General features: G+C 38.8%; 1 protein-coding gene across 4 annotated transcripts in view; it reads right to left on the reverse strand.

Moving 5' to 3' along the window:
- LOC137100340 (protein shisa-6) overlaps nucleotides 1–12,477 on the reverse strand; it is a 72,319-nt gene extending 59,842 nt beyond the window's left edge. The window contains exons 1-3 of one of the 4 annotated variants that reach the window (XM_067478111.1): nucleotides 12,255–12,477; nucleotides 10,941–11,846; nucleotides 5,538–5,695 (exon numbers count right to left, since the gene is read on the reverse strand). In XM_067478111.1, coding sequence (XP_067334212.1) covers nucleotides 5,538–5,695; nucleotides 10,941–11,509 — 727 coding nt within the window. In that variant the 5' untranslated portion in view covers nucleotides 11,510–11,846; nucleotides 12,255–12,477. The remainder of the gene's footprint in view (nucleotides 1–5,537; nucleotides 5,696–10,940; nucleotides 11,847–12,254) is intronic. The other 3 variants (XM_067478110.1, XM_067478113.1, XM_067478112.1) reach the window with 3 other exon arrangements.
- Nucleotides 12,478–22,429: the final 9,952 nt, after the last annotated feature.

Genomic DNA, 22,429 nt, shown 5'->3' on the forward strand with positions numbered 1-22,429 from the left:
GATAGGGCTTGTCTTCTTTTTCTATCATGTTAAGTGGCACATTGAAAATCCTGTGTGTTGGCTGCCTGCTTTATTCAATTATTGGTTCAAGAGAATTTTCAACTTATTTTCTAGCTAGCAGGTAGTTATCAAATCTATTGGATTGGTTAATAAAGGAAATCTATCCAAGAGACATACAGTTGGGTGCAAAAGTTTGCATCCTCCTATTAAACCTTTAAACCTGTAATTTATTATTGATCCACAAATTATTAAATGCATATTCAACTAGTACAAATGCATTTGTTTTTATAAATAAGAAATGAATTTAGTAAATTGGATGCAAAGTTTTTTTCCCGAGTAATGTTTATTTTTACTATAACTCAATGTAAAGTGAGTATTTCTTTGGCTTGGATGGCCATTAAACTCTACTGGGTACATCTTTAGTACATAATAGATCGGTTTTAGTATATTGGGTCAATTAAAAGTTAGTTGTACATAAAACACAATGGAGGAAGACAATGTAAAAAACTGTGCTGAAAATTGAAAACACAATTTACCTTTTCACAATTTATTTTTGGTCAATCTGGGGTAAAATCAGTAACTTTGTTGGAATGTTTTGTACATAAATTCAACAATGAAACATTTAGATTTTCCACCTCACATGCACACATCTGACTGGCCTCTTCTCTACTGAAACAGCAACCAAGGCTTATGGTTACTATAGAATTTAGACCCAACAACCATGTCAAAATATTGGTGTGACTGGACTTTACACTAACCTGTATCTGTATTCATTTCCCCAGTTAGTTCTGACATTTTATAAAAAAAAAAAAAACACCCATAGCTGATAAAAATACTAAAAAGGCCTAAAATGACAAAACTGAAAAAAAAAAGTAATTCTCAGGTGGGATTACAGCTTGTCAAAATGCATTACTAGGATGCCAGAGATGTGTTGGCCATAGGCGTGTTGGTGGCCACCCTCAATAGTCTCCTTCTCACATAGTCTCATTTTGGTCAACCTGCTCTAGGCAGATTTTGATTGTGCAATATTACTTCAGTTTCTCCATGATGGACTAACTGTGATTTAGCCATGACTTCCAAATTTGGTTGGACCCTTTCCTATACTTGGAGTTGCTCAGAGTGTTCTTTTGTCTTCATGGTGCACTTGGTGACAGTGATTCGCCAGCAACTGGACCTTCCAGATACTGGACTAGTATTTATACTACAGTCCTTTAAACAAATTTACTGCAATCAGGTGATTTTCATTAATACAACTGTTACTTTGGAAACCAAAAGTTTGCCCCAGTTGTGATTTACTTTAAAGGGGATGAACACTTACAGTACATAATCACTGCAGTTATTAGAAGTGCACCATGGACACAAAAGAGCAAGATAACATTTATATGTCCTGTGATCACAGACAAAAAATTTGTGTGAAAAAAACTGTAAAAAAGAAAACAAAAAAGGAAAAATCCAAAATTAATCAAATAGCCCTCTCAGTTTCCCTCGGTTAGTCCCTCTCAACATTAACATTACATTTTCCTATGAACCATTTCCAAGTCAATCAAAAGAGTCAGACTTTGGAGAAGACCTCAGGAAGCCAGATCGAACTGCTTTTTAAATTATCGTAAAAGAAACACCTGCGACCATTAGTCCTGGTCTTAACGACACCAATGTTTTGGCAATGACAATTCCACTACGCGGCTCATTTGTTTCGTGTAACTGAGAGGATGAATGTAAACTGATTATTGACACACATGTATCCAGCAACTAATTCTACAGGTATGTAGATGATACAGTGGAGTCCATCTGCATTTCTCCCAGGGTGAAAGGCCAATGATTTCTAGCCCATGCAAGCTCCAATGACAGCTATGTGAAGCTGAAATAAGGTAGCTAGAGATGCTGACTGTAATAGAAATTGTTCCTGTGTGAATGTACAAACCAACAGCCCCTTATTAACTCTGGAAATGTACCTCAATATCACCTTGGCGACACTGCATAATGAAAAAAATCTACCCTTCCTTCAAGAGAACAAGCACACATTTCATCTATATGAAGGAGTGAAAAGCTTTCGAGATAAAATCTCAAATATCCTGATAGAAATGAGCATTGCAAAGTAATGCTGGAATTTGCCTTTAGGCAAAAGAAAATAGTCATCGAATTGATTCAGTGACTCAAGGCTGCACATTTCTTCCCTCCAGTCATGTAGCGTAGGAGTTAATGTCAGGGGGTAAGGAAAGGGACATCAAATGCATAAGGTCAAAAAACTTCTTGTCATTGTTCAGAAAGTGGCAAAGTTTGAAATTGTGGTTTTACAAGATAATCTCAGTGTCAGATATCTGTATTTCTTATCTCAGAGCTTTCCCCACATCTCAGAGTCTGGATTGATATATAAAATGGTATGAAACAACACATCTGCCATTGGGGATTTCCTGAAAATCTACACCTAGGAAAGGATTAGTTTACTCCATACCAAATAAACACTGGAAACTGGAGGGAACTGCTATTGTAGACTGGTTTTCAAGCTTAACAGAGTTAACGCTACCAGCACCAAAACCAAGTGTGGTTGGAAAAAATGTAAAGCAAGTTTTTTACTCCAGGTGAATTGGACCACTTAAAACACTTCTGTGCTATAAAAAGGCAGCACACCTGTGTGTGTGTGTGTGTGTGTGTGTGTGTGTATATGTGTGTATGCATTTAATAAGAAGATTTAGGCCTAGAGTTCACACTATTTTTTTCCACACTGTGCTGAACACACTAAGACTTAGACATTTTCCCCATTTTCAAGTGGTGACACTAAACTAAGCAACTGACTCATGTCTGCATCTTTATATTTACTAAACAGACATAAAAGTGCTATGGATCTTCTCATCTCACTGTGGGCAATGCAGCAAAGCTTAAACCTTTCCTAAAAAATATCTGTTACTGCTTCATCATCCAATCCTATTTTAGAACAATGTACTTCCAGGTGTATGATTTGTATTTTCCCTTCCTGTTTTCCAACAGGACATCACCCCTGTGCAGAGGTGTTGCAGAAATGCTTTTATTTCCACTTTTTGTGAAGAGCTTGACTGCTCTGCAGAGCCCTGAACCCAACGCAGACAGCCAGCCAGGAATTGCCACACAAGCACCCAGCCTTCACGTTTAATGTACACATGTAATTATACTGTAAAAGCTCAGTGTCAACTGAAATGATGGAGGTAATTTACAAACCGTAAATGGTCAAAATAGCTTTCAGTTGAAAAAATTTCCAGAAACAAACCATCTATATTGTCACTCTGTGGGGTGACGAGGACATTCAGAGTCAGTATCAGTAGCATAATGTCATCTTTTAAGACGCCATTCTGAAATTGTTCTTTTATCATTGTAGAATTGACTTTTCAATAGTTTCAAAGCCCAAAATGAACCCAGCTTCTGAGTGTCCTACAGAGATGATTCTATGCTCTGTGCAAGATATTTGTCGCCTATTTTCACAGCATCATAGAGACTTTAGAGCACAAAATGAGAGAACAGAACAGAACTCGGGGAAATTGAAGTGATAACATTCCCTCTAGGACAGTTGTGGAGGAGCACTATCCACACGGTAAGACACACTCCATCAGCATCACTTCTGGGCGTAATATCTCTTATAGAACAGCAAGTGGGATGAGTTCACATCGTGTTCCTGATGTTTTCAATTCAAATCTGTAAACCAGACATTACTTCATGCCATTGGCCTCTTTTTGGTGCTTTCCTTTGCTGTGATATTTTTCATTTTGAGACAAATGCCATAAAACTGTCGTCTTTCATTTGATTTCATTTATTTGATGTATGTTTTTTATCACTTACAGATTAGTGAATTGATTGAAATGAGGAAATGTACTATAGCACATCACCAGGTGAGTGTGGCTTCTGACACCACTAAACTCATTCAAGCTTAATTAAAAGTGTTAGAACTGAATATTTTTAGTTTCGGTTAATGTCATATATTCATGCAACAAACTACAGTATGCTGATATGACACAAGGTGGACAGAAGTCAATCATTGCTTTAGTGATCCTGTACTGCTTGTTAACGATATCATTAATATTGATTAATCTGGGTGTTATGAGGACAATGTCTTACTTGTGTTTTCTAATTTAAAGCTACAGTTTTTGACTTGTTTTCAAATATTTTTTAGCAAAGATATGTAGGGCTCAGGGACTGATTAGCACAATGGGAGGCATTGGGGGATAATTACCTGCGCACCCTCATTTCTTTACTTTGGAATTTGTTTTTTGTAAATAGTTTTAACATATTTACATATTACATATATGTTTTAACATATTTGTTTTAACACAACATATTTAGTGAAATGGATGACTTCAGTTTCCTTTCCCACGGTTCCTCTATATTTTTGTTCATTATGTACATCATTTAGTTTTGCATGCAGGATTGTCAAACAAATTTGTTTTCGATTAATTTAATACCACAAATGTATTGCTATGTGATGAATTTTAAATTTGATTTGGTCTCATGGGATTATAGGGCCATAGGACTATTGCCCCTTTCTTTGCTTCTTCTTTGGTGCTATTTTTTCCATCTCTTCAGATTTTTTCTATCTCTAGCTACCTATTTCTGCCTAACAAATGTCAGTTTATAATACACTTCCTGGATTCCTCCTCCAAAGTAATAATGTATCAAACAGTGAACGATAGCTGCAGACCTGTTAACTTTGATTAATATATTGTTATTTGTTAAACTTTTGAACGTCATTTCCAATTATCGAAATTTTGCCCCAGCTTCCATGTTGGAGTTTTACATCTTGACACAGCTGAAAGGTTAAGTTTCATAGCATATGCACTAAGAGAGTAGAAGTAAAATGGAGTAGAAATGTAGCACAATTTATATGAAAGTGATATTTCAAAACCACCCAGAACGGTGACCAAGCGTACAATGTAGTTTTCTTTGCTAGAACAAGATGTCAGGCTTCTTCAGTTCCATTTGAATCATATACACTACTTAAACAAAGCCATTCTGCCACAGATGTTGTGAAAAGCAGCTCATGTCCTGCATTTAAAGTCTGTATCAGCTCGCCTCTGACACATTCCCTCTATGTTGGGCGATGGTGCTAGTGGAGAGGAGGGTGGAGGCAGGGTGACACAAGAGTGAAACATAACACTTTTGAATCTGGGACACCATACTAGGGCACTTAGCAAACGAACTGATCCCTGGAGCAGGGATCTGGAGACCAACGGGATAAAAGTAGGAGGAACAGCATTGCACGACAGAATTATCTCTGGACAAAAAGCTTTCGTCTTCCGCAGAAGATGATAATTGCATATCAGTTTTGAGCCAGTGGTGAGTAGGCATATGGGTGGCATCACTGGGGAGAGGAGAACTCAACGAGTGCTTTTCATTAAATTCACTGTACATTTCCTTATATTGTTCAGTCAGAGCCCACTTTAGGGAGGCAACATCTTTAGACCATTGCAATAACAAAATGTTGTATTTTTTTTATGACACAGTGACAAAGCTACGCATAGGAGATGTTATCAAGCCTTCAGGCAATGTAAAAACAGCATAGCAGTGTTACCTACCATGGTTGGAGGTTATGGTGTGAACAGGTGTGTAATGATTCTTTGAGGTTCTGACCGGTGTCTCCTCTTTGGGTGACCCATCCATGGCTGTGATGTTTTCGTGTTCATACTGAGATATTGGAACTGGTCCTTGCTGCCTCAGAATGTCTGCCAGGGCTCTAAAAAGATATCACACAAATGGAAAAAAAAATTACAGAATTTAAACTCAAGTGTTTCCCTTTTCCAATTACCACATTCTCCTCGCCATCCCCCTAAAGGTCCTCCTAATTTATTTAGCTACAGCTCCAATTTGAATCACAGAGGTTTGGAACAAGGCAGAGAGGAAATCCTAATTACGACCACAGTCATGAGGGAGTTACATTTTCAATAGTGCGGCCCACAAGGTGCAGACATGTCCTATTATTTGTGTGGGACTGGGGCTCAAGGCCCATTTATTAAGTGTTAACTCAGTGTCTCCTCTTTGAAGCCACAAAATAGGGGCAATATTTCACCAACACCATTTCCAACTTCTGGAGGCACAGTGTCAGTCTGTGAGATAGAGTGTCAACGCTGCGTTTTCTTAAAGGAAATGAAAGGGCAATGTAACTGTGTCAATGTCAACCTAAAGGAACCACATAGTCCACTTTTCCATAACTCTGTGACTTTGGGAGATATACAGTATATAAATAGCATTTCCCTTCCAGGATGAGAACACTTTAGCCGTTTCTTTTTCGCAGACATAGGCGACCTGATTTTGCATTGTCCTAGTTGGCTTGTATGTCATTTGCGGCAGTAGCTATGTTTGGAAGAACAGGCCTGGGTTTTACCATACATTTTAATAAGAAAATATAATCTATCACAAAGGAAGAGAAAGTACATAAATACATATGATTATTGTCAGGTTGGGTCAAAAATGGAGGATCATTTGTAATTACTGCTGTGACTTTTTTGGATTGTGAGAAAATCCATTAGCAATATATTGCGCACTACTTTTTTTCCATGCCATATGTAAATGACCATTCTGTTTAGGATTGCTTACATTTGGCCTATATTGATACAATTAATTATATCTACCAGCAGTTTTTCTTAACAAGTGTACATATAAAGTGCTTTACATAAAGTAGTTGCAAATTATTGAATTATAAAACTCGACTATGTTAGAATGAAGGTCAAAGAATACAGCACATATAAAATGGGTAAGTTGGAGTTGTTAAACGTGCAGTCATTAGGCTTTTTATAAAATAATCTCTCAAGTTGCATTTATGAGCAGTTAAAGATGATTGTATGTAGAGAGCATAGGAGTGTAATTTCTAAAAGTCATGTTATAGACATGGAATAACCAGCAGAGCTCTATCACCCAACCTAAATGGTAGTTCAGGCACATATCCTATCATAAAGATTTTATCTTATCATAAAGTAATTTATTTCTGAAGCTATGCCTTAACAGTCAGGAACAAGATTTCAAAATCAATACACTGCTTACAGGGTCGGGTATTATCTGACTGAGGGGGAGCATTCAAGTTGAAAATAGCAATGGGCCAAATATCGACTCTTGGGGAATGCCACAATTAAACCGACTCATAGAGGAACACAAGCTATTACAACAGTTCTATTAAAGAGATTCAAATCTTACTGGAGTCATGTTGTTGCACGTTGTTGTGAGTAGCATGTTCATCTCACAAACACTGTCCTGCTGATAGAAACACTCACTAGAGTGCAACACCTGTATTTACATGACCCAATGTAAATAGAGTGCGGCACAGAAATGTATTATTGCAATAATTACATGTTCAGTAAGGATAAATTGTCGTAAACTTGAAGGCAACAAACATGGTGTGGAAACAAACGTGAGGAAGACCAACATCTTCTTCTTTTCATGGTTGACAGTAACAAAAGCACAGAAGTCCACCCCAATAAGTAACTTTTATTTTAAATCTAAACCTGTCATGACTTTTAAACTCACTTTCTCAGTCCTGGAGAACAAAGCATTATTCTCACTACCTAGCTGGCATAAATTGCATCTCGGTTTGCTCTGCAGAAGTTGATCAATACACCCTGTTCGAATCACTGACTTCAGCTCTCACTTGGCATTTCTTGTGCTTCAGTGAAGGTCACAGACCAAACAGCAAAGGTCTGCCAGCAGCTCAGTATTCTGATCACAGTCCTCCCCTGGTCGCAGAGGTGGGAGTTTAAACCACTTTAGAGAAGCATTTGAAAATTACCAGAGAGGCTCATACTTTTAAGGAGCAGACCCTTGCCAAATATAAGGCTAATCCCATGTTCCACTACTTGTGCTTGGTCACAGCCGTCAGCATAAATGTCTGCTGCCAGGCCCTGAGGTCTATTCCAGTAGACATCATTACGACGGCTCTATACGCCAAATGGTTGGTGAAAATAAACAAATCATAAAAAGATGGAAAAAAAAACTCTATTGAACACGCAGCAAGCAATGCCTCCTAGTTTAATCGTCCACTCTCTAAACTCTCATGGCCACCGCTCATTTTGAAGTGGTGGCATTAAGCAGCTCTACTTGAAAGTGCGCCCCATGGCTAGGATAGAAGAGCAGTAAAAAGGCATAAACTTCAGCATCTCTTCATTTCTCAGAGCAGAGATGAGGAAAAAGTGCTTCATCATGAGATTTGTTCTTTTGGTGTCTGTTGTTTCAGATAAATTGCTGCATCATGAAGCCTCATGAGCCCATATGGATATTAAAAGCTGACTGTGTCAACATTTATAAAGACACAGCGATCACTGAAGCTTACATTTAATCGTTGACTGATCCACTGAAAGAGCTCCTTTGTGTTGTCATAGAATTTGGACATTTTTTATCAAGAACTTGTCAGTGTGTTTCACTCAGCAAGAAAGCTGAGTAATCTCCCTTGACATTTTCAACGCAGCGGGGACCAAAGTTTGATGACGGAGGCATAACAATGCTCAATTATCTTGATATCATTAAATCAATGTCGGGGCTCTGGCTGAGAAGCAAGAAGCCCTCCTCTGCTCTGTCCAAAATGGACTCTGGATAATAGCAGGTGACTCAAATGACTCTTGGATAAGAGCAATGACTAAGTGACAATGATTTTTTTTTTCTAAACCAGCAGGTGGAAAACATGCAATTTACTCAGACCTAACCCCTATTAAATGCTATTTTCTCCCTTTCTACATATCCAATACCTGCCTCATTGGGATAAAGAGTATATCCCAACATTTGCCACAGAACAGAAAGCTTGAACTTGTACAAGTATTCATTCAGTTTTTTGGTTTCCACTTCACCTGCCTTGTACTGTACATCCTGTTATTATTAACAGGATGTACAGTTAAAGTTATGAAAAAAACGTGCAATTGACATATTTACGTTGGGTGGGTGCCATATTGAGATTCCAGCAGTAATAAAGCAATATTAGCCCCTGTTTTGATATTATCACCCTATTTCTGGTCATTATTAGCCATTAAGTCAACCATTCTGGTTTTCTAGGTCTGCTTTGGGTCTCTACCAGAAATATCTGGTTGAAATGAGCTTCAATATGTTAAACCAGCTTGTGTCTGACTGTGTTGGTGTGCTGCGGTGGGTTTTATGACAGCAATGACAATGAGATATTACCTAAAACCAAACTAAAAGCTAAAAGATGCTAAAATGTCCTGTAGAATTAAGAAGAACTGCAGAATCAGGTGACAACTCTCTCTGCTTTCACTACTACGAGCAACTTTCTTCACATAGAAATAGTGATGTCACCCATTATAGCTGCTTTGTCTTTGTGCCAACAGTGTTAAGGCACGTAGTTTTCCTTACAGATGAATTTGCTAGATTTTCTATGAAGCATTACATCATCTTTGAACTCACGTTCATTGTTTTTGGCTTTTAGACCAATTATTTTAGTAAAGACTAGAAAACCATCAATTCCTCATGTTTGAGAGGAGACTCGTCTAATGTTTGAAATTAGTGGCTGAAGCTTGACAGTGAATCAATTAACCACTGGACAAAATTAGCTGATAGTAAATCCATTTTTACTATTGATTAACTATCAATAGATTACTTGAGTAGTTTTCTAATTTCCACAGTATTTACAAGATTTACCACCTTTGAAGGCACAGATAATGTTTTTTTTTGCACTCAGTTCCTCCATATGGGTCAAGGGGTACTCTACAAATCCAAAATCATTTGCATTATGTGAATAGTTTTATTATTTCACAGAACAGATCTGAAAAATTGATTTGTCTTTCTCTTATCAGAGTTTAGTGGCATTTTAATAAAAATTATTTGACAGTGGTAGGGTTGTTGCTAAATCAAACTTGATCAAATCAGAACCACTTTCCTAAGGATGCAACTATATAGTATCATTTACAAAGAGGAACACAAGTTATCTAAAGATGTTTTTTGCTTAAAGCCTCTCTGCTCATGTTACTTATGCCCCATATAGTGTGTAACAGACAAGATATTATTATAAATGCCCATAAATTGGTAAACATTTATTTATTTATTTATTTGTGGAAGGACAAAGGAGGTTAAAGTGAAATTGTTCAAAATAAAACTTTAAATCTGTTGTGGAGGTTTGTTTGAGGACGTGATGTTCGAAAAACTCAAACAGGACAAATATTGGCTCCAGTAAGAAACCACTGGGTATTCTGATGTATTCTGATGCTGGGGACATATTTGCCTTTTGTTTCCAACATTACCATAGAGCAATTTGTTCTGGTGACTGTATTTGCCACAATTCAATGTGGCATTAACATTTATCAAGCCATCAAGTGACCACTGCTGGTGCCTTGAAGATTTAAAAATGTTATTGTAGAAGAGACCACTCCCATCTGAATCAATGTGATCACCCGTAATGGCTTTCAGTGGCATTTACTTTATCCCCCTGGGTTTGAACGGGCATAAAATACCAACTGCTCCCCCTTCAAGGACTGAATGGGATGTGTAACGTAGAAAAATCTACAGTCTTTACAGTACATTTTTTTGAGCAGCTCCTGGAAGAAAAGTATTAGCAGGTGTTAAAGGTCGAGCTGGACTGAATCTGTTCTATTAAAGCTTTAAGTATCTGTGTGTAGGCTGCTATAAATCAGATGAGTCACCAAGTGAATGCTGATTTTCATTTTTCATTTAAAATAAGAATTGAAGGGAAAGAGCGATCAAAAAAAACTTCAGTCAAGCTGTGGATATGATGATGTATGCAGTGTTGTGCGACAGTGTGTAAGGTAGTTCATGTGTGGATAATTACAGCCTGACTATAGGAAACAATACTGAAGATGACTTCAACACATACAGTAATAAGTGAGTATAGTATGTCAGTAAGCACCTTCATTGGAGGGGCACTGGGTGAACCCAGAGTTAACACTGGCATTGGTAAATTCATGTCTACAAATAATAAAACATTTTTCTACACTTTCACTCGGATTGAACTGTGAAAACATGAACAGTCCTACCTGTGTACATTCATTTCCTGAGGGGGCTTGGTGGCTTTGTCATAGGCAACTTTAACAGAAATCCCAATGGCAATGATGAGCGCTATGACCCCGCAGGTGATGTACACCGTGGTATTGGTCTGGTCCAGCTCCGGGTCATATGTATCACCTGTTGGCGCCGGTGAAGGGGGCTGGGTTTTGATCCAGTCCGGTGTGTTGTAGTTGGTGCAGCTCCTCTGCTCCAACCGCTTCCCCCGGTCCGCGCAACAGAAGCGCAGGAAGCAGCTGCCGCAGCAGAAGCGGTGGTCGGTGTTGTTGCAGGCGAACTCTTTGTCGTACTGCCCGCTCACGTCGTAGTAGCCCAGGCAGGTGTCGTGTTGGACAGCGCTGACCGAGGGAGCCTGGACCTGGGTGATCTTCCCAGGGATGGCCGCGGCCACCGGAACCGCAGTGCTGCTGCCGTTGACCTCCTTCACCTTTGGGTTCCTCCTCGGCGGGGTTTTACTCTTTTTGTTGGGAGTGGCGGTGCACAGGACATTCAGCGGGTCTAAGTAAATCAGAAGAAGAAGAAGAAGCTTTATCCCCATCATTTGAGGACGCGCTGGTGTTTGCTCTTTGGCCTCCACTCTTCTGTCTGAATTGTCTCTCACTCTTCCACTTCTCACCGAGAGGAGCTTCTTGTGGGTTTCTTCATCGCAGTTACTCCTTTACGTGCCAAGCTTTCACCGACGGACTTTGACTGGCAGCTTTTGCGCTCATCAGAGACACAGTGCATCTTCAGACTTTGCTGTCATCCGGTAAAGAACCTGTTTTCTTAGGGGAATTCACTTGGTTAATGCTCTTCTTTGATTTTGGCTGCAGAGACGCGGTACAGACCCGATGTCCTCTAGAGAAATCTACCTTTTCTGAACGAGACTTGTAGTTATACTGTGAGAAGAGAAGCATGCAGAGGGGGATTTAAGTCGGTAAAACTTCACTTAACGTTAAGTCAAGCAGCCACAAAAAACTTTAGGAATAATCGGACACTATGGAAACAAGATTCTGAAAGGAGCTTTTTCAGCACCACGGACAGCGCCCAAGTTCCGATTTGCCTCTTCGGGTGCTTCAGTGTTAGAAGTGTGTTTTAAGTTAAATTAAAATCGAATAAAATTGAACTTTTCCATCTAATTAACGAAACTACGGACACTAAGCTCTTTCCTAAATTGCACAAAGATTACAAATATACCGCTTGGGAGCGTTCTCCTTCATTAAGGAATAAACTTTCGACGAATCCTTAACTTCTTTTTCTCTTGTGAGAGAAGGGTGAAAAAGAAAGAGAAGTGGATGAGGACTTACCGGTTTAACGGTGGCCAGTAACGGGGTTGTCTCAGCCTCTGCCACTGAATCAGGAACCTCAGCAAGACAAGAGGCAAGACCTCTCTCTCCTCTCCGGCCCGCCTCCCTCCACCGCTTTCTCTCTCCTCACCTCTCCCTGCTCCTCTTTCTCGTCACCGCCATCCCCACCCACGTCACCGATTCAGGTTCCTCAGTTGGGCTAATTATCAGACGGCATTTGGAGCCCCCTCCCCCCCCCCCCCCGCGCGCCCCCACCTCTTTTTGGTAAAAAAAAAACAGAAAGATAACAGTGTTCTAGAAGTTGTGGCCAGGAGCTGCTGTGGCTCTAAAATTCACGCATAAGTGCACATACAATCTGCCTCCACTCACAAGTCACCAATCACGTCCCTGTGTTGAAATGTGTGTGTGTGTGTGTGTGTGTGTGTGTGTGTGTGTGTGTGTGTGTGTGTGTGTGTGTGTGTGTGCGTAACGGAGACACACACAGAGAGTGAGAAAAACACATGCCCGTGCTGGTCTCCTTTATAATGATAAAACAAATGTCTTGTAAGTGCAGGGAGGGCTTAAAATGTCTGGTACTGTACCATAGGAAATGTTAATTCTGAAGTAAATCTACTTTTTTACTGGACGTATGAGCAGGGCCATGTGGAGAAAAGAAATTCAAACATCTGAGAAAAGACTAAATTAAACATATGCCGTTTTAATAAATGTAAATCTCAACTTAAAGCAGCAGGATTTTTTTCTCACATTGTCTTATCGATTTATTTTCAGATTTCTGGCGTTTGTCACTTATTTAAAGGATGCAGTGTCTTTATTCAGAACCCCTTTCACCTGATGATGGTCGCTGATCAATCATTTCTTTGATTAGTCAAATGATAGGTACACAGATTTATTGAAAACCTGGGAGTTTTTGGAAAAAGAAAAAACTATGTATAATTTGTTAATCTGCTTGAACATTTCTTTATCTGCCAAAAGGTCAAAGACTAATTTTTCGGTGTTTTTGACTAATTTTCTTTTTTTCTGTCTGATCAATGCAACACACTCAAAAAGCAGGGACAGAAATAAGACCAAGATTAGCAGGTAACAGTTTTGTTTTTGTTTTTATCCCAATTGGGTTAAAAAGGATCCATCATCCATCAAAGGTTCACACTTTACAAGCAATGATGGGCTGGCTCCCCACTTTGTGCCAAACCTCTCCTCCCTGGAAAGCTGCAGCTGTGAGTTTCCTCCGGGTAGTCTAGCTTCCTCATAGTCTAAAGACATGGATGTTAGGATGTTCTAAATTGTACGTAGGTGTGAATGTGAGTGTGAATAGTTGTCTGTCTGTGTATGTCTCTCTTTGTTAGCCCTGAGATAGAATGCGGACCTGTCCAAGGTGTTCCCCGCCTCTACCCCAGTGACAGCTGAGATAGGCTCTAGCCCTCCACAACCCTGTAGAGCATAATCCTGTGCAGATAATGGATGGATGGATGTCAAACTCTGAGAAATATGGTATGCTGAGTTTGCAGACTTTTCAGATTTAGAGTTTTTAAAAGGAACAACAATTTGTCTTCTTGTTTCAAAAAGGCACATTCATAAGCCTTTAGTAATGGATCACTAAATCAAAACAATTTATCTCTGCAATGACACTACAAGGAGGAATATCTGAAGGGTGGCTTAAAATAATAAAGGGCAACTTCACCAATTTTCAACTTGCTTTCTATGGCTTTGGTTTAGGTTGGAAATGTAAATGAATTTGTTTAAACTTCCCTCTGCCTTCCTGATATTAATATATTTCTCTACTTCTAACTAAAAAGTTTCTCCAGATGACATCACTTGGAGGAGTTTTTCATCATCAGGAGTTCAGATTATATCATCTGGAGGAGCTCAGGTAAAGCAGGTTGACCATGATTACAAACGCCATAGTGTGAACAACAAGATGATATAATCTGAACTGAAGGATCCTCCAAGTGATGTCATCTGGAGGCATTTTTTAGCTAAAAGTAGAGAGATATTTTGATATAGGGAAGCCAGAGGACAGTTTATTGGCATTTATTTACAGGTAATACATAGACAAGAACCTGAAGAAGCACATTCAACATGATTGAAGGTGTCCTTTAATAAAGAATAGTCATTTTCATTTTGTATGAAGCTTTAATCGTATTCACAAATGTGTTTTAATTTGGTAAAATCTGGTCATACCAGATGGTGAAAATTACAACATTAAAACACCTAGACAGGTCATTTGACAGGAAAAAGAAGCCATATCAATTTGACTTTCAAATACTTTGCTGTCATTGCTTAAACTCCGCTGTCCTCATCCACTCAGTTATTATTTGGGGTGTCAAAAGCCATCCATCTAGTGTGCAGACCAAAACCACTGCTGAGATAAATTTGTTTTAGCCAGCCTGAGTGCTATTTGATCAAGGTGAATGCTGTTTGACCAAGGTCTGCTGTTATTACTTTTATAGCAGCCTCCAGTGGCGCAAGGCGATCATGTTTATTGGGATTGTGTGAAATATTTAACTGCAGTAAAAGTATTATACTGATACTAAATAGTCCTATCAGTCTTTACAAAAATATTTTTTTCTTAGTAATCGTTTATTTTACAACTCAGTTGTATAATGCTGATAACTTGGTTCATGGATCTATTAGATATTAAGTATATTCAACAAAGAGTAGTTTCACTGACATAATTTGATATAAAAGGCATTCTTTTCTTTGTCATATTCATATAGAAGTAAAATATCTGGTACAACAAGAATTCATGTGTACAATTTTATCTGCAGCTTTACTTAAAAGCAATAACATTTAGCTATATTTAAGTTTTGTCACATTTTTTTAGCTTTTAAAATACTGTAAGGTACTTACCAACTGGACAGATCTATTTACTGGACAGGTGTGAACCACTGTATGGATCAAAGGCAAATGTGAGGGCTATGAGGTATCTATGTTTTTCTAATTTGGTCAATTTGTGTAGATTTAGCTATCATTTTCTTTGAAAAGTTGGATGGTTTGTCCTCTTCAGGGCTCTTTGATTCTAGAGATTAAATAATTGAAGAGGCTGTCATAGGTGTCTGTCACTTTTTGCTTTGAAAAGATGAATTCAAATGTCATATTAATGGTGCGACTTCACTTTTGGACTTATCAGTCCAATGCACTTTTATGCCACATCCTGGACAGAGGAAGAGGAAGTGGACTCTAATTGCCCACAGTTACTTTACACAAGTCATGTGATGTAGTCATGCACGTCTTTGAAATAAAACATGATCAACTCCACAGCATGCCTGACAGTGCTGTACAGACAGAATGACAAGGAGACAAGAAAAAGGGCACAAAGCTTTTGATGAATGTCTTTCCACGCTGGATGCTCTGGAAGACAGCAATTGCAAATTGGCCCTCAATTCTTCTGTCAGTCAAAATGGCACATCAGATGGCATGTTGAGCACAGAGGGAAGAGGGATTGTCCATTATTGTTAAGCAGCTTCAAGTGCATGAAGCTGGCCTCAGCAAAAAGAGCTTACGGGTAACGATGGGGTCGACATTGACTGAAGAATAATGAGACCACATTTCCGCAGAAGACTAAAGTAATGAATGAGATATCAGGCTTTAAATGCCAAAAGCACAAAACAATCATAATAAAGATGTTTGTGGCACCAGAGGAAAGCTTTGAAAAGAACTCACCTTCTAATTGTCACGTTGATCAGTATCACAGATATTTGCCCCACATTCTCCCTCTAGTATCTAGTTGGTCTATATTTTGTCTTTCAATCAGTGATTCCATGTGGGTCTTGATTTGGCTTAGCTCAGAGCACCAACCAAAATGTCTGCCCCAGTTCTGGTGCAGAGGGGATTTACTCTCCTCTGACACTGGTCCTGTTCAAGGGTCCTTTCCACAGTCTTTGTTTGTGAGCCAGGCAGCTTCAACATGTTTCCAAAGCTCAACACTAGATTATGCAAAGTAAATGTTAACACCATTAGGGTGTGACTGTGTATCATTTAAAGAGGCAGTGCAGCTCATATTGTGTCATGCTGACATTGCAATTGCATGATCTTTCATTGTTCCACTGTTCTTAATCCTGTAGTGGCAATGTTACAGATGAAAAGCTTTAACCACTAAATTACATTAAAATTAGCTACTAGTGTTATTGCATATTTTAAGCAGGTTGTTACCAAGTAAACACCAGGGGGCCTGGTGGTTCAGTGGTAGAGCATTGGGTTCAAATCCCACCCCAGCAGGTGTGGCCCCACCCACCCACCAAGGTGCCGGTCCCGAGCCTGGCCAAAATGGCCCTTTTTGCAGATCGAACGTGCAGAACATGTTCTGCTGTGACCCCTGAAGGGACAAGCTGAAAGCCATTGATCTTGTTACCAAGTAAAATCAAATACAAAGATCATATAGACATGTATAGGCTGAATCGATTGGATTAGTAGTAATATTTTTATTTGCAGTCAATTTATTTAATCACATTTTATCAAAAAATCCTGACTTTTATCAGAAAATTCTCTCATTCTATATTACAAACCAGAGGTTGATGTGAGGAGTTTTTCCAAGGTAAATGCTTGTTTTTATAATTGAAATTATGTGACAGGAACACGGCACCATAATCAAAGCTCATAAGCTCATTATACCTACTGTAGAGTTGGAGCCAGAGTTAAAACAGTGGGCAGAAAATACTTTTTTTTTTTTTTTTATTACATTTACATTTCTACATGAAATATGTCATTTATTATTTGCTTAAGGCAGAAAAGAACCCTGCAGTCAATATTATTATGCATATCTATATATTTAAAGTGATGACAGGATGCCAGTTGTTCTACTCTACCAGTCCACCTGTCACCAGGACTTTTTCCATTCCCATATGCAAGAGATCCTGATGGCCTGATGAATTATTTACCAAATATTATGTAAATGAGAAATATCTCAGATTTGTTTCCATTTTTTATTCATGGAGTGTGCTCCTCACACCCTGCAGGGAATAGGGAAAGTGATGTTGAAGTTTTCTTAGTGTACTTGATGTATATAGGCCTTATAAACACAGTTATTCACAATGAATCAATCATATTCTTTAAAATAATGTAATATTATACTTAGTTATATATAGAATAAAAAAAAAATTTCATTGTGACAACAAGCCACAACAACAAGGCCTTTGTCTCAGTCAAAAAGAATTATGCTGATCACTTGTTCTTCAGTTTCTTCAGTCCAAATGAACATGTCATGTTAAAAACATTCTTATATTGGTATGTGCAGATCAGATGATTGTTTTCTTGTTTTGTCACTTCTGTTTCTCTTCTTGTGCACTGATTCACTAAGATAAATGCTGTAGTCTGATTAAAACCCAAGCAATAAAATATAAAAAAAAATGGAGTGGAATGGTGAGCTGAAAAAAGCATTAATAAAGGTAAAAGCTGCTTCTTTTTGGACCTTCGATGGTCAGATAGCTTTTCTTTCCACCCATCTGATGCACTTCTACAGGAAACAGGTTGTATCATGGATACAGAGAGTCACGCTGTGCTCTGCAAATTGCCTCACTTTACAACCTATTTGTTGACATTTTGGTAAACTATGTCCGAAGATGGTTAACACTTTTTTCACTGCAGTAGTTACCGGACGTGAAAGTTTTAAAAGTCCATCTCCGTCTTCAGATCGGTATTGCTTAAGCTGTGCAGCCAGAGAGACTTGTTGGCGAGTTGATTCCTGTAATTTGTTTTTACTTGACACACCTCACTGCTCTGTGATGCATATAAGAGGATTATAAGCTACACTAAAACTTCTAATTTGGACCTAAGTGACTGGACGAGTTGCACTTTGAAGAATACGTAATGAATTTCTAAAGAACACAAAATATGGTCCAGGGAAATTAAAACTTTTAGCACCACCCTTTGTTTAAATGTGTGTTCTTAAGATGTTGCGTAAAAGCAGGGTATGAACTGGACGTCAAGGAAGTTGGTGCTGAAAATGCTGAAATTTTCCTAGCGGACATCAGTGATCGCAAAGTAAATACCAAAACAGAAAGTGTGGGAGCAAACTGTGCATCTGATTGTGTGTGTGTGTGTGTGTGTGTGAGAGAACATCACAACATCGCAGGTGTTTTGTGATGAACAAAAACACATTTACTGTATGACAAAACATCTGGCTGTCAGAGTTGGCAGGGAAATAAAGTGCAGTTTTATGACAAACACCTCAGCGGTAAGAAGGACACTGCAGCAAGATGATATATGTCTGCTCCTCACATAAAATCAAATAATAATAAAAATAAGGTTATTATGGTCACAAAGGAAAAACTTTTTAAGAGTCGTTGTGGTTGTGCATCCTCATCACGCTGGCGATTCCAAGAAAAAGTTTCCTGCTTTTCATCACTTGTGTAGCACTGGCGATCAGGAGTAAGATTAGATTAGCAGGTGTAGACCACGGTTCATTTGTCTTGTTTAGCTAAGATTGTGGTGCTAAACTCATTTCACCTCTGCTCTAGCCCAAGTTTAAATTCAATAGGCTGCTTTGTTTTAAATTTTTTTAGGAGAAGCCCTCGATAAACAGAATAGTCCTTGGGCGAACCAACTGCTTTTTTTACACTCTGGGTTTTTACCACTTTTCATCCATGTTAGCAGATTTTAAAGGAAAATGCACAGCAAAGTTAAACAATAAACCCAACTGGTGCTTGCTAAAGATCATGTTTTATGGCAAATCAACCCTCAATTTGTTCTCGTTGAGTGTGTCATAATTGTAACGCTCCATGGAGCTCACAAGCAGTAATCATGGGTGACAACTCTGGCAGTTTTGTGGGGCCCACGTGCAGTCAGCGTGCTGCATGTGATACTATTATTTCTGTTCAGCCGGCCTGACGGTATCTGGTGAGGATTACTGCTGCTCGTCAGTCCCTCATGCTGCTGTTGTTGTTGTCGTCCGCTGTGGTGTTGGTGCTTCAACTTTGCAAGTAAGACGCACGAGTAAACACAGCCTGCAGCCTGAGTGCAGAGTGCTGCTTGCGACAGAGTCCATTCTGTCAGTGGCATCCAATCAATAACATCCTCAGCAGCATCCCCCTGCACGAGCTGTGTGCACCGTCAAGCAAACCGTGGAAAACAAGCCATGTCTCCTTTTCCAATCTTTCCTCCTTTCTCAGGAGAGGGCTCCCTAAAACACCAAAAACAACAACAGCAAAAAAAAAAAAAAAAGAAAAATAAAGAGAGAAAAGCTTGTTTCTCCTTTCCAGGGCTTGATCCCTCCTCTTACCCCAAGAGGAGAGTTGTTAAATTGTAGCTGCATACTAACGGCATCCTCTGAATCAATTACCATTTGGAAATAAATGTCACAGCTTTGGAAACTGTCACTGGGCAGGGACTGAGAGGAAGTGGTGGTTTATTAAGCATGGCATAGACGCTGAGACTTTCCTAAACACATACATTTTCCATGGCAAAAAAATGACATTTTTCCAATTAAAGTATCATCTCACACTTGGATATGTGGCACAGAGACAGAAAATAAGAAATAAAAAAGCCACTGCCTGCATCTTTTGGATAAAGCATACACATACTTTGTGTGCTGTGGCTCCATTTAGGTGCACCGATCTTCCAGGTGTGAGACCTATAGGTCGGTTGAAAGCCCAACTCCAGTATGTAGGATAAATGGAGGCTACCAAAAATGTACAAACTCTACAGAGGACCTTTGTTGTGACTATGCAAGCGTTTCATATACAGCAACCAAAAAAGAAGTCCGAAGAAAAATTTCTTCAGATACAAGCATCCACTGTCACCATCCTGAAGAAAGCAATAAGGCCGAGTGATTGAAATGTCAATATAATGTTTGCTTTTAATAACCTAGAGGCAATAAGGAGTTGGCATGTATTATGAGAAAAGGAGTCTTTGAAGCCTCTTTCTTCCTCTTCACATGGTTAGTGGACAGTGTTTGACAATACAGTAGAAGGACTGATGCTCAGTCTTTGTCTTGCATCATTCAGAGACATTGAATCCAGCTGTGTAACTTGATTAATCTCTTGTCACATATGAGTCTAAATCCAGGCATATATAGAAACCAGGGCAGCCTATGCATTTATATCCTCAACAGTACAACAGATCACACACAGGATGTGATTTCGAATAGATCAGTTTGGTCTCTAAGTGTGCTGTTGGTCTAGAATGTGGTTAAGGTGTGGTGAGGTGGTGGTTGTCAACCAAAGAGCAGAAATGTTTCTTAGCATGAAAAATGATTTAAGACTTTAAAAACTGATCTCAGAGCCTTTGCTGCACACTAGACATATTAATATACATATTGTGAGGCAGTTTATCATTGTCTGCTGTGCTGAGCTTGATGTGTGTTTGTTGAGAGCAACAAGATCGGAGCATAATCATAATGATAATAAATCTAAATGTTTGCAGTTTGTTTCAGCATGATGAGTAAAAAATTACAAAATAAAAATCTGAATGGTCAAATGTAATCACACGCTTACCTTTTTGTGATTTACATGTGATTTTACATGGCGTTCAGTGTGACTACTGAACCGTTCAAAATCCTCATTTACTTTCAAAATGAGTCTAATGAATCCAGTTTCATGCTTCAAGGTAAATTTCTCTGCAGTTATAGTATTGTCATTGTCAAGGACACATTTTTCTGTCTGTGGCTCTTCTGACCAGTCACAGTGCAGCTTATTGCAACATTACACAAAAACATTTCACTTACTGTAGTCTGATCTTTGGGGGTAAATTACTTACAGCCCACAGTGCTTCGCTAAAATATGTAAAATCGTGTTTGCGCTGGATGAGTTTCATATCACACAGACAGATCCATGTCCTGTTGTGGATTGATCAGCTCTCTGAAATTGCTCCTCTGCTTCTTCAAATGTGGTGTTAGCAGCACCAACTGCTAAATCTTTAATTTTTTTTTTAGTCCTTTTGGCTTATCCCAGGACTGGCACTGCACAGCTGGGGAGGGGAATGGGCTGTTGGGGATTCAGTGTCTTGCCCAGAGACACTTTGATATTTAGCCGTAAGTAGGGATTGAACCACTGACCCCGTGGTCCTCAGCTGCCTTACCAACTGAGTTACAGCCGCCCCCTAGCAAAACTGCTAAAACTGTTCCACAGAAATCTTGAAGTATGTCTAAAACCAGTGTGGCTGCAACTCCTACACCAAGCAGTGAAACTTTCCACGTTCTACTTACTTTTCTCAGTATAGGTTGCACCCATTCAGGTCATCATCACTGTATGTAAAATCAATATTTTTTGTGCAAATGTGACTATTTGTGGTCCATTTAATTTACTTTTTGTTTTTTCTTTTTTAGGTGTCATGTATTCGGAACTATTAAGCAGGAACTATTAGGACAAATAAGCCTCTTGTGTGTAACCGCGTGAATTAATGCTTTTATATTTTTTGTTGTCTGTCTTGCAGGACGTTAACTAAATTGTGTTCTTTCATGATGCAAAAGTGAACTTTAAAAAAGAGGGCATACATCTGTCAAAGCTGCAGAGCAAAAACAGCTATACATCACCACAATTGGAAGATAAGAGCTTCTTTTTCTGTGTTTTCTAAACTCAGTTACAGAGCACACCCTGCAGAGCTACATGGGTGTCTTTGCTTTCTCCTTTCCCCAGTTATTGTTTTTAAACTTGATTTTAACTTGTTGTTGTGTCTCCAAGAGAAAATGAAATCTAATCTGTTTATTTTATATATATATATATATATATATATATATATATATATATATATATATATATATATATATATATATATATATATATATTGTATATAAATACAAATATTGAACTGTGAACGTAATTGTATTGGGAAAATATTTGGTCCAGCAGCGTAAACATAAAAAAATGAAAAAGAATGAGACAATTAGGCGTGAGGTGAGATGGAAAATGTGAAACACTACAAACATAAATGTTCCTACTACCCTTGTTTCTCATTTACACTTTCAGCATCTGTCAGTCTGTGAATGGCTGCATCAGAAAGATGCACGGATCCGGTAAAGGCATAAGATGATGACGGATAGGGTCACATCTCACTGCTCCCAGAGAATAAAATATAAAACACAAACCTCAATGCAGACAGGAGTGAACTTTGCTTCATTTTGCCCACGTAATTGTCCAATGCCACCTGCCAGTCGGCCTTTATCACCTCCATCACTCCACTTAATCAGAAGTGCTGGCTTAGGAGTCCCTCTAATCAGTCCAATTAGACTTTAGGGCTTTGCCTTT

The sequence above is a fragment of the Channa argus genome, chromosome 15 (assembly GCF_033026475.1).
Source record: "Channa argus isolate prfri chromosome 15, Channa argus male v1.0, whole genome shotgun sequence".
Classification (NCBI taxonomy): domain Eukaryota; kingdom Metazoa; phylum Chordata; class Actinopteri; order Anabantiformes; family Channidae; genus Channa; species Channa argus.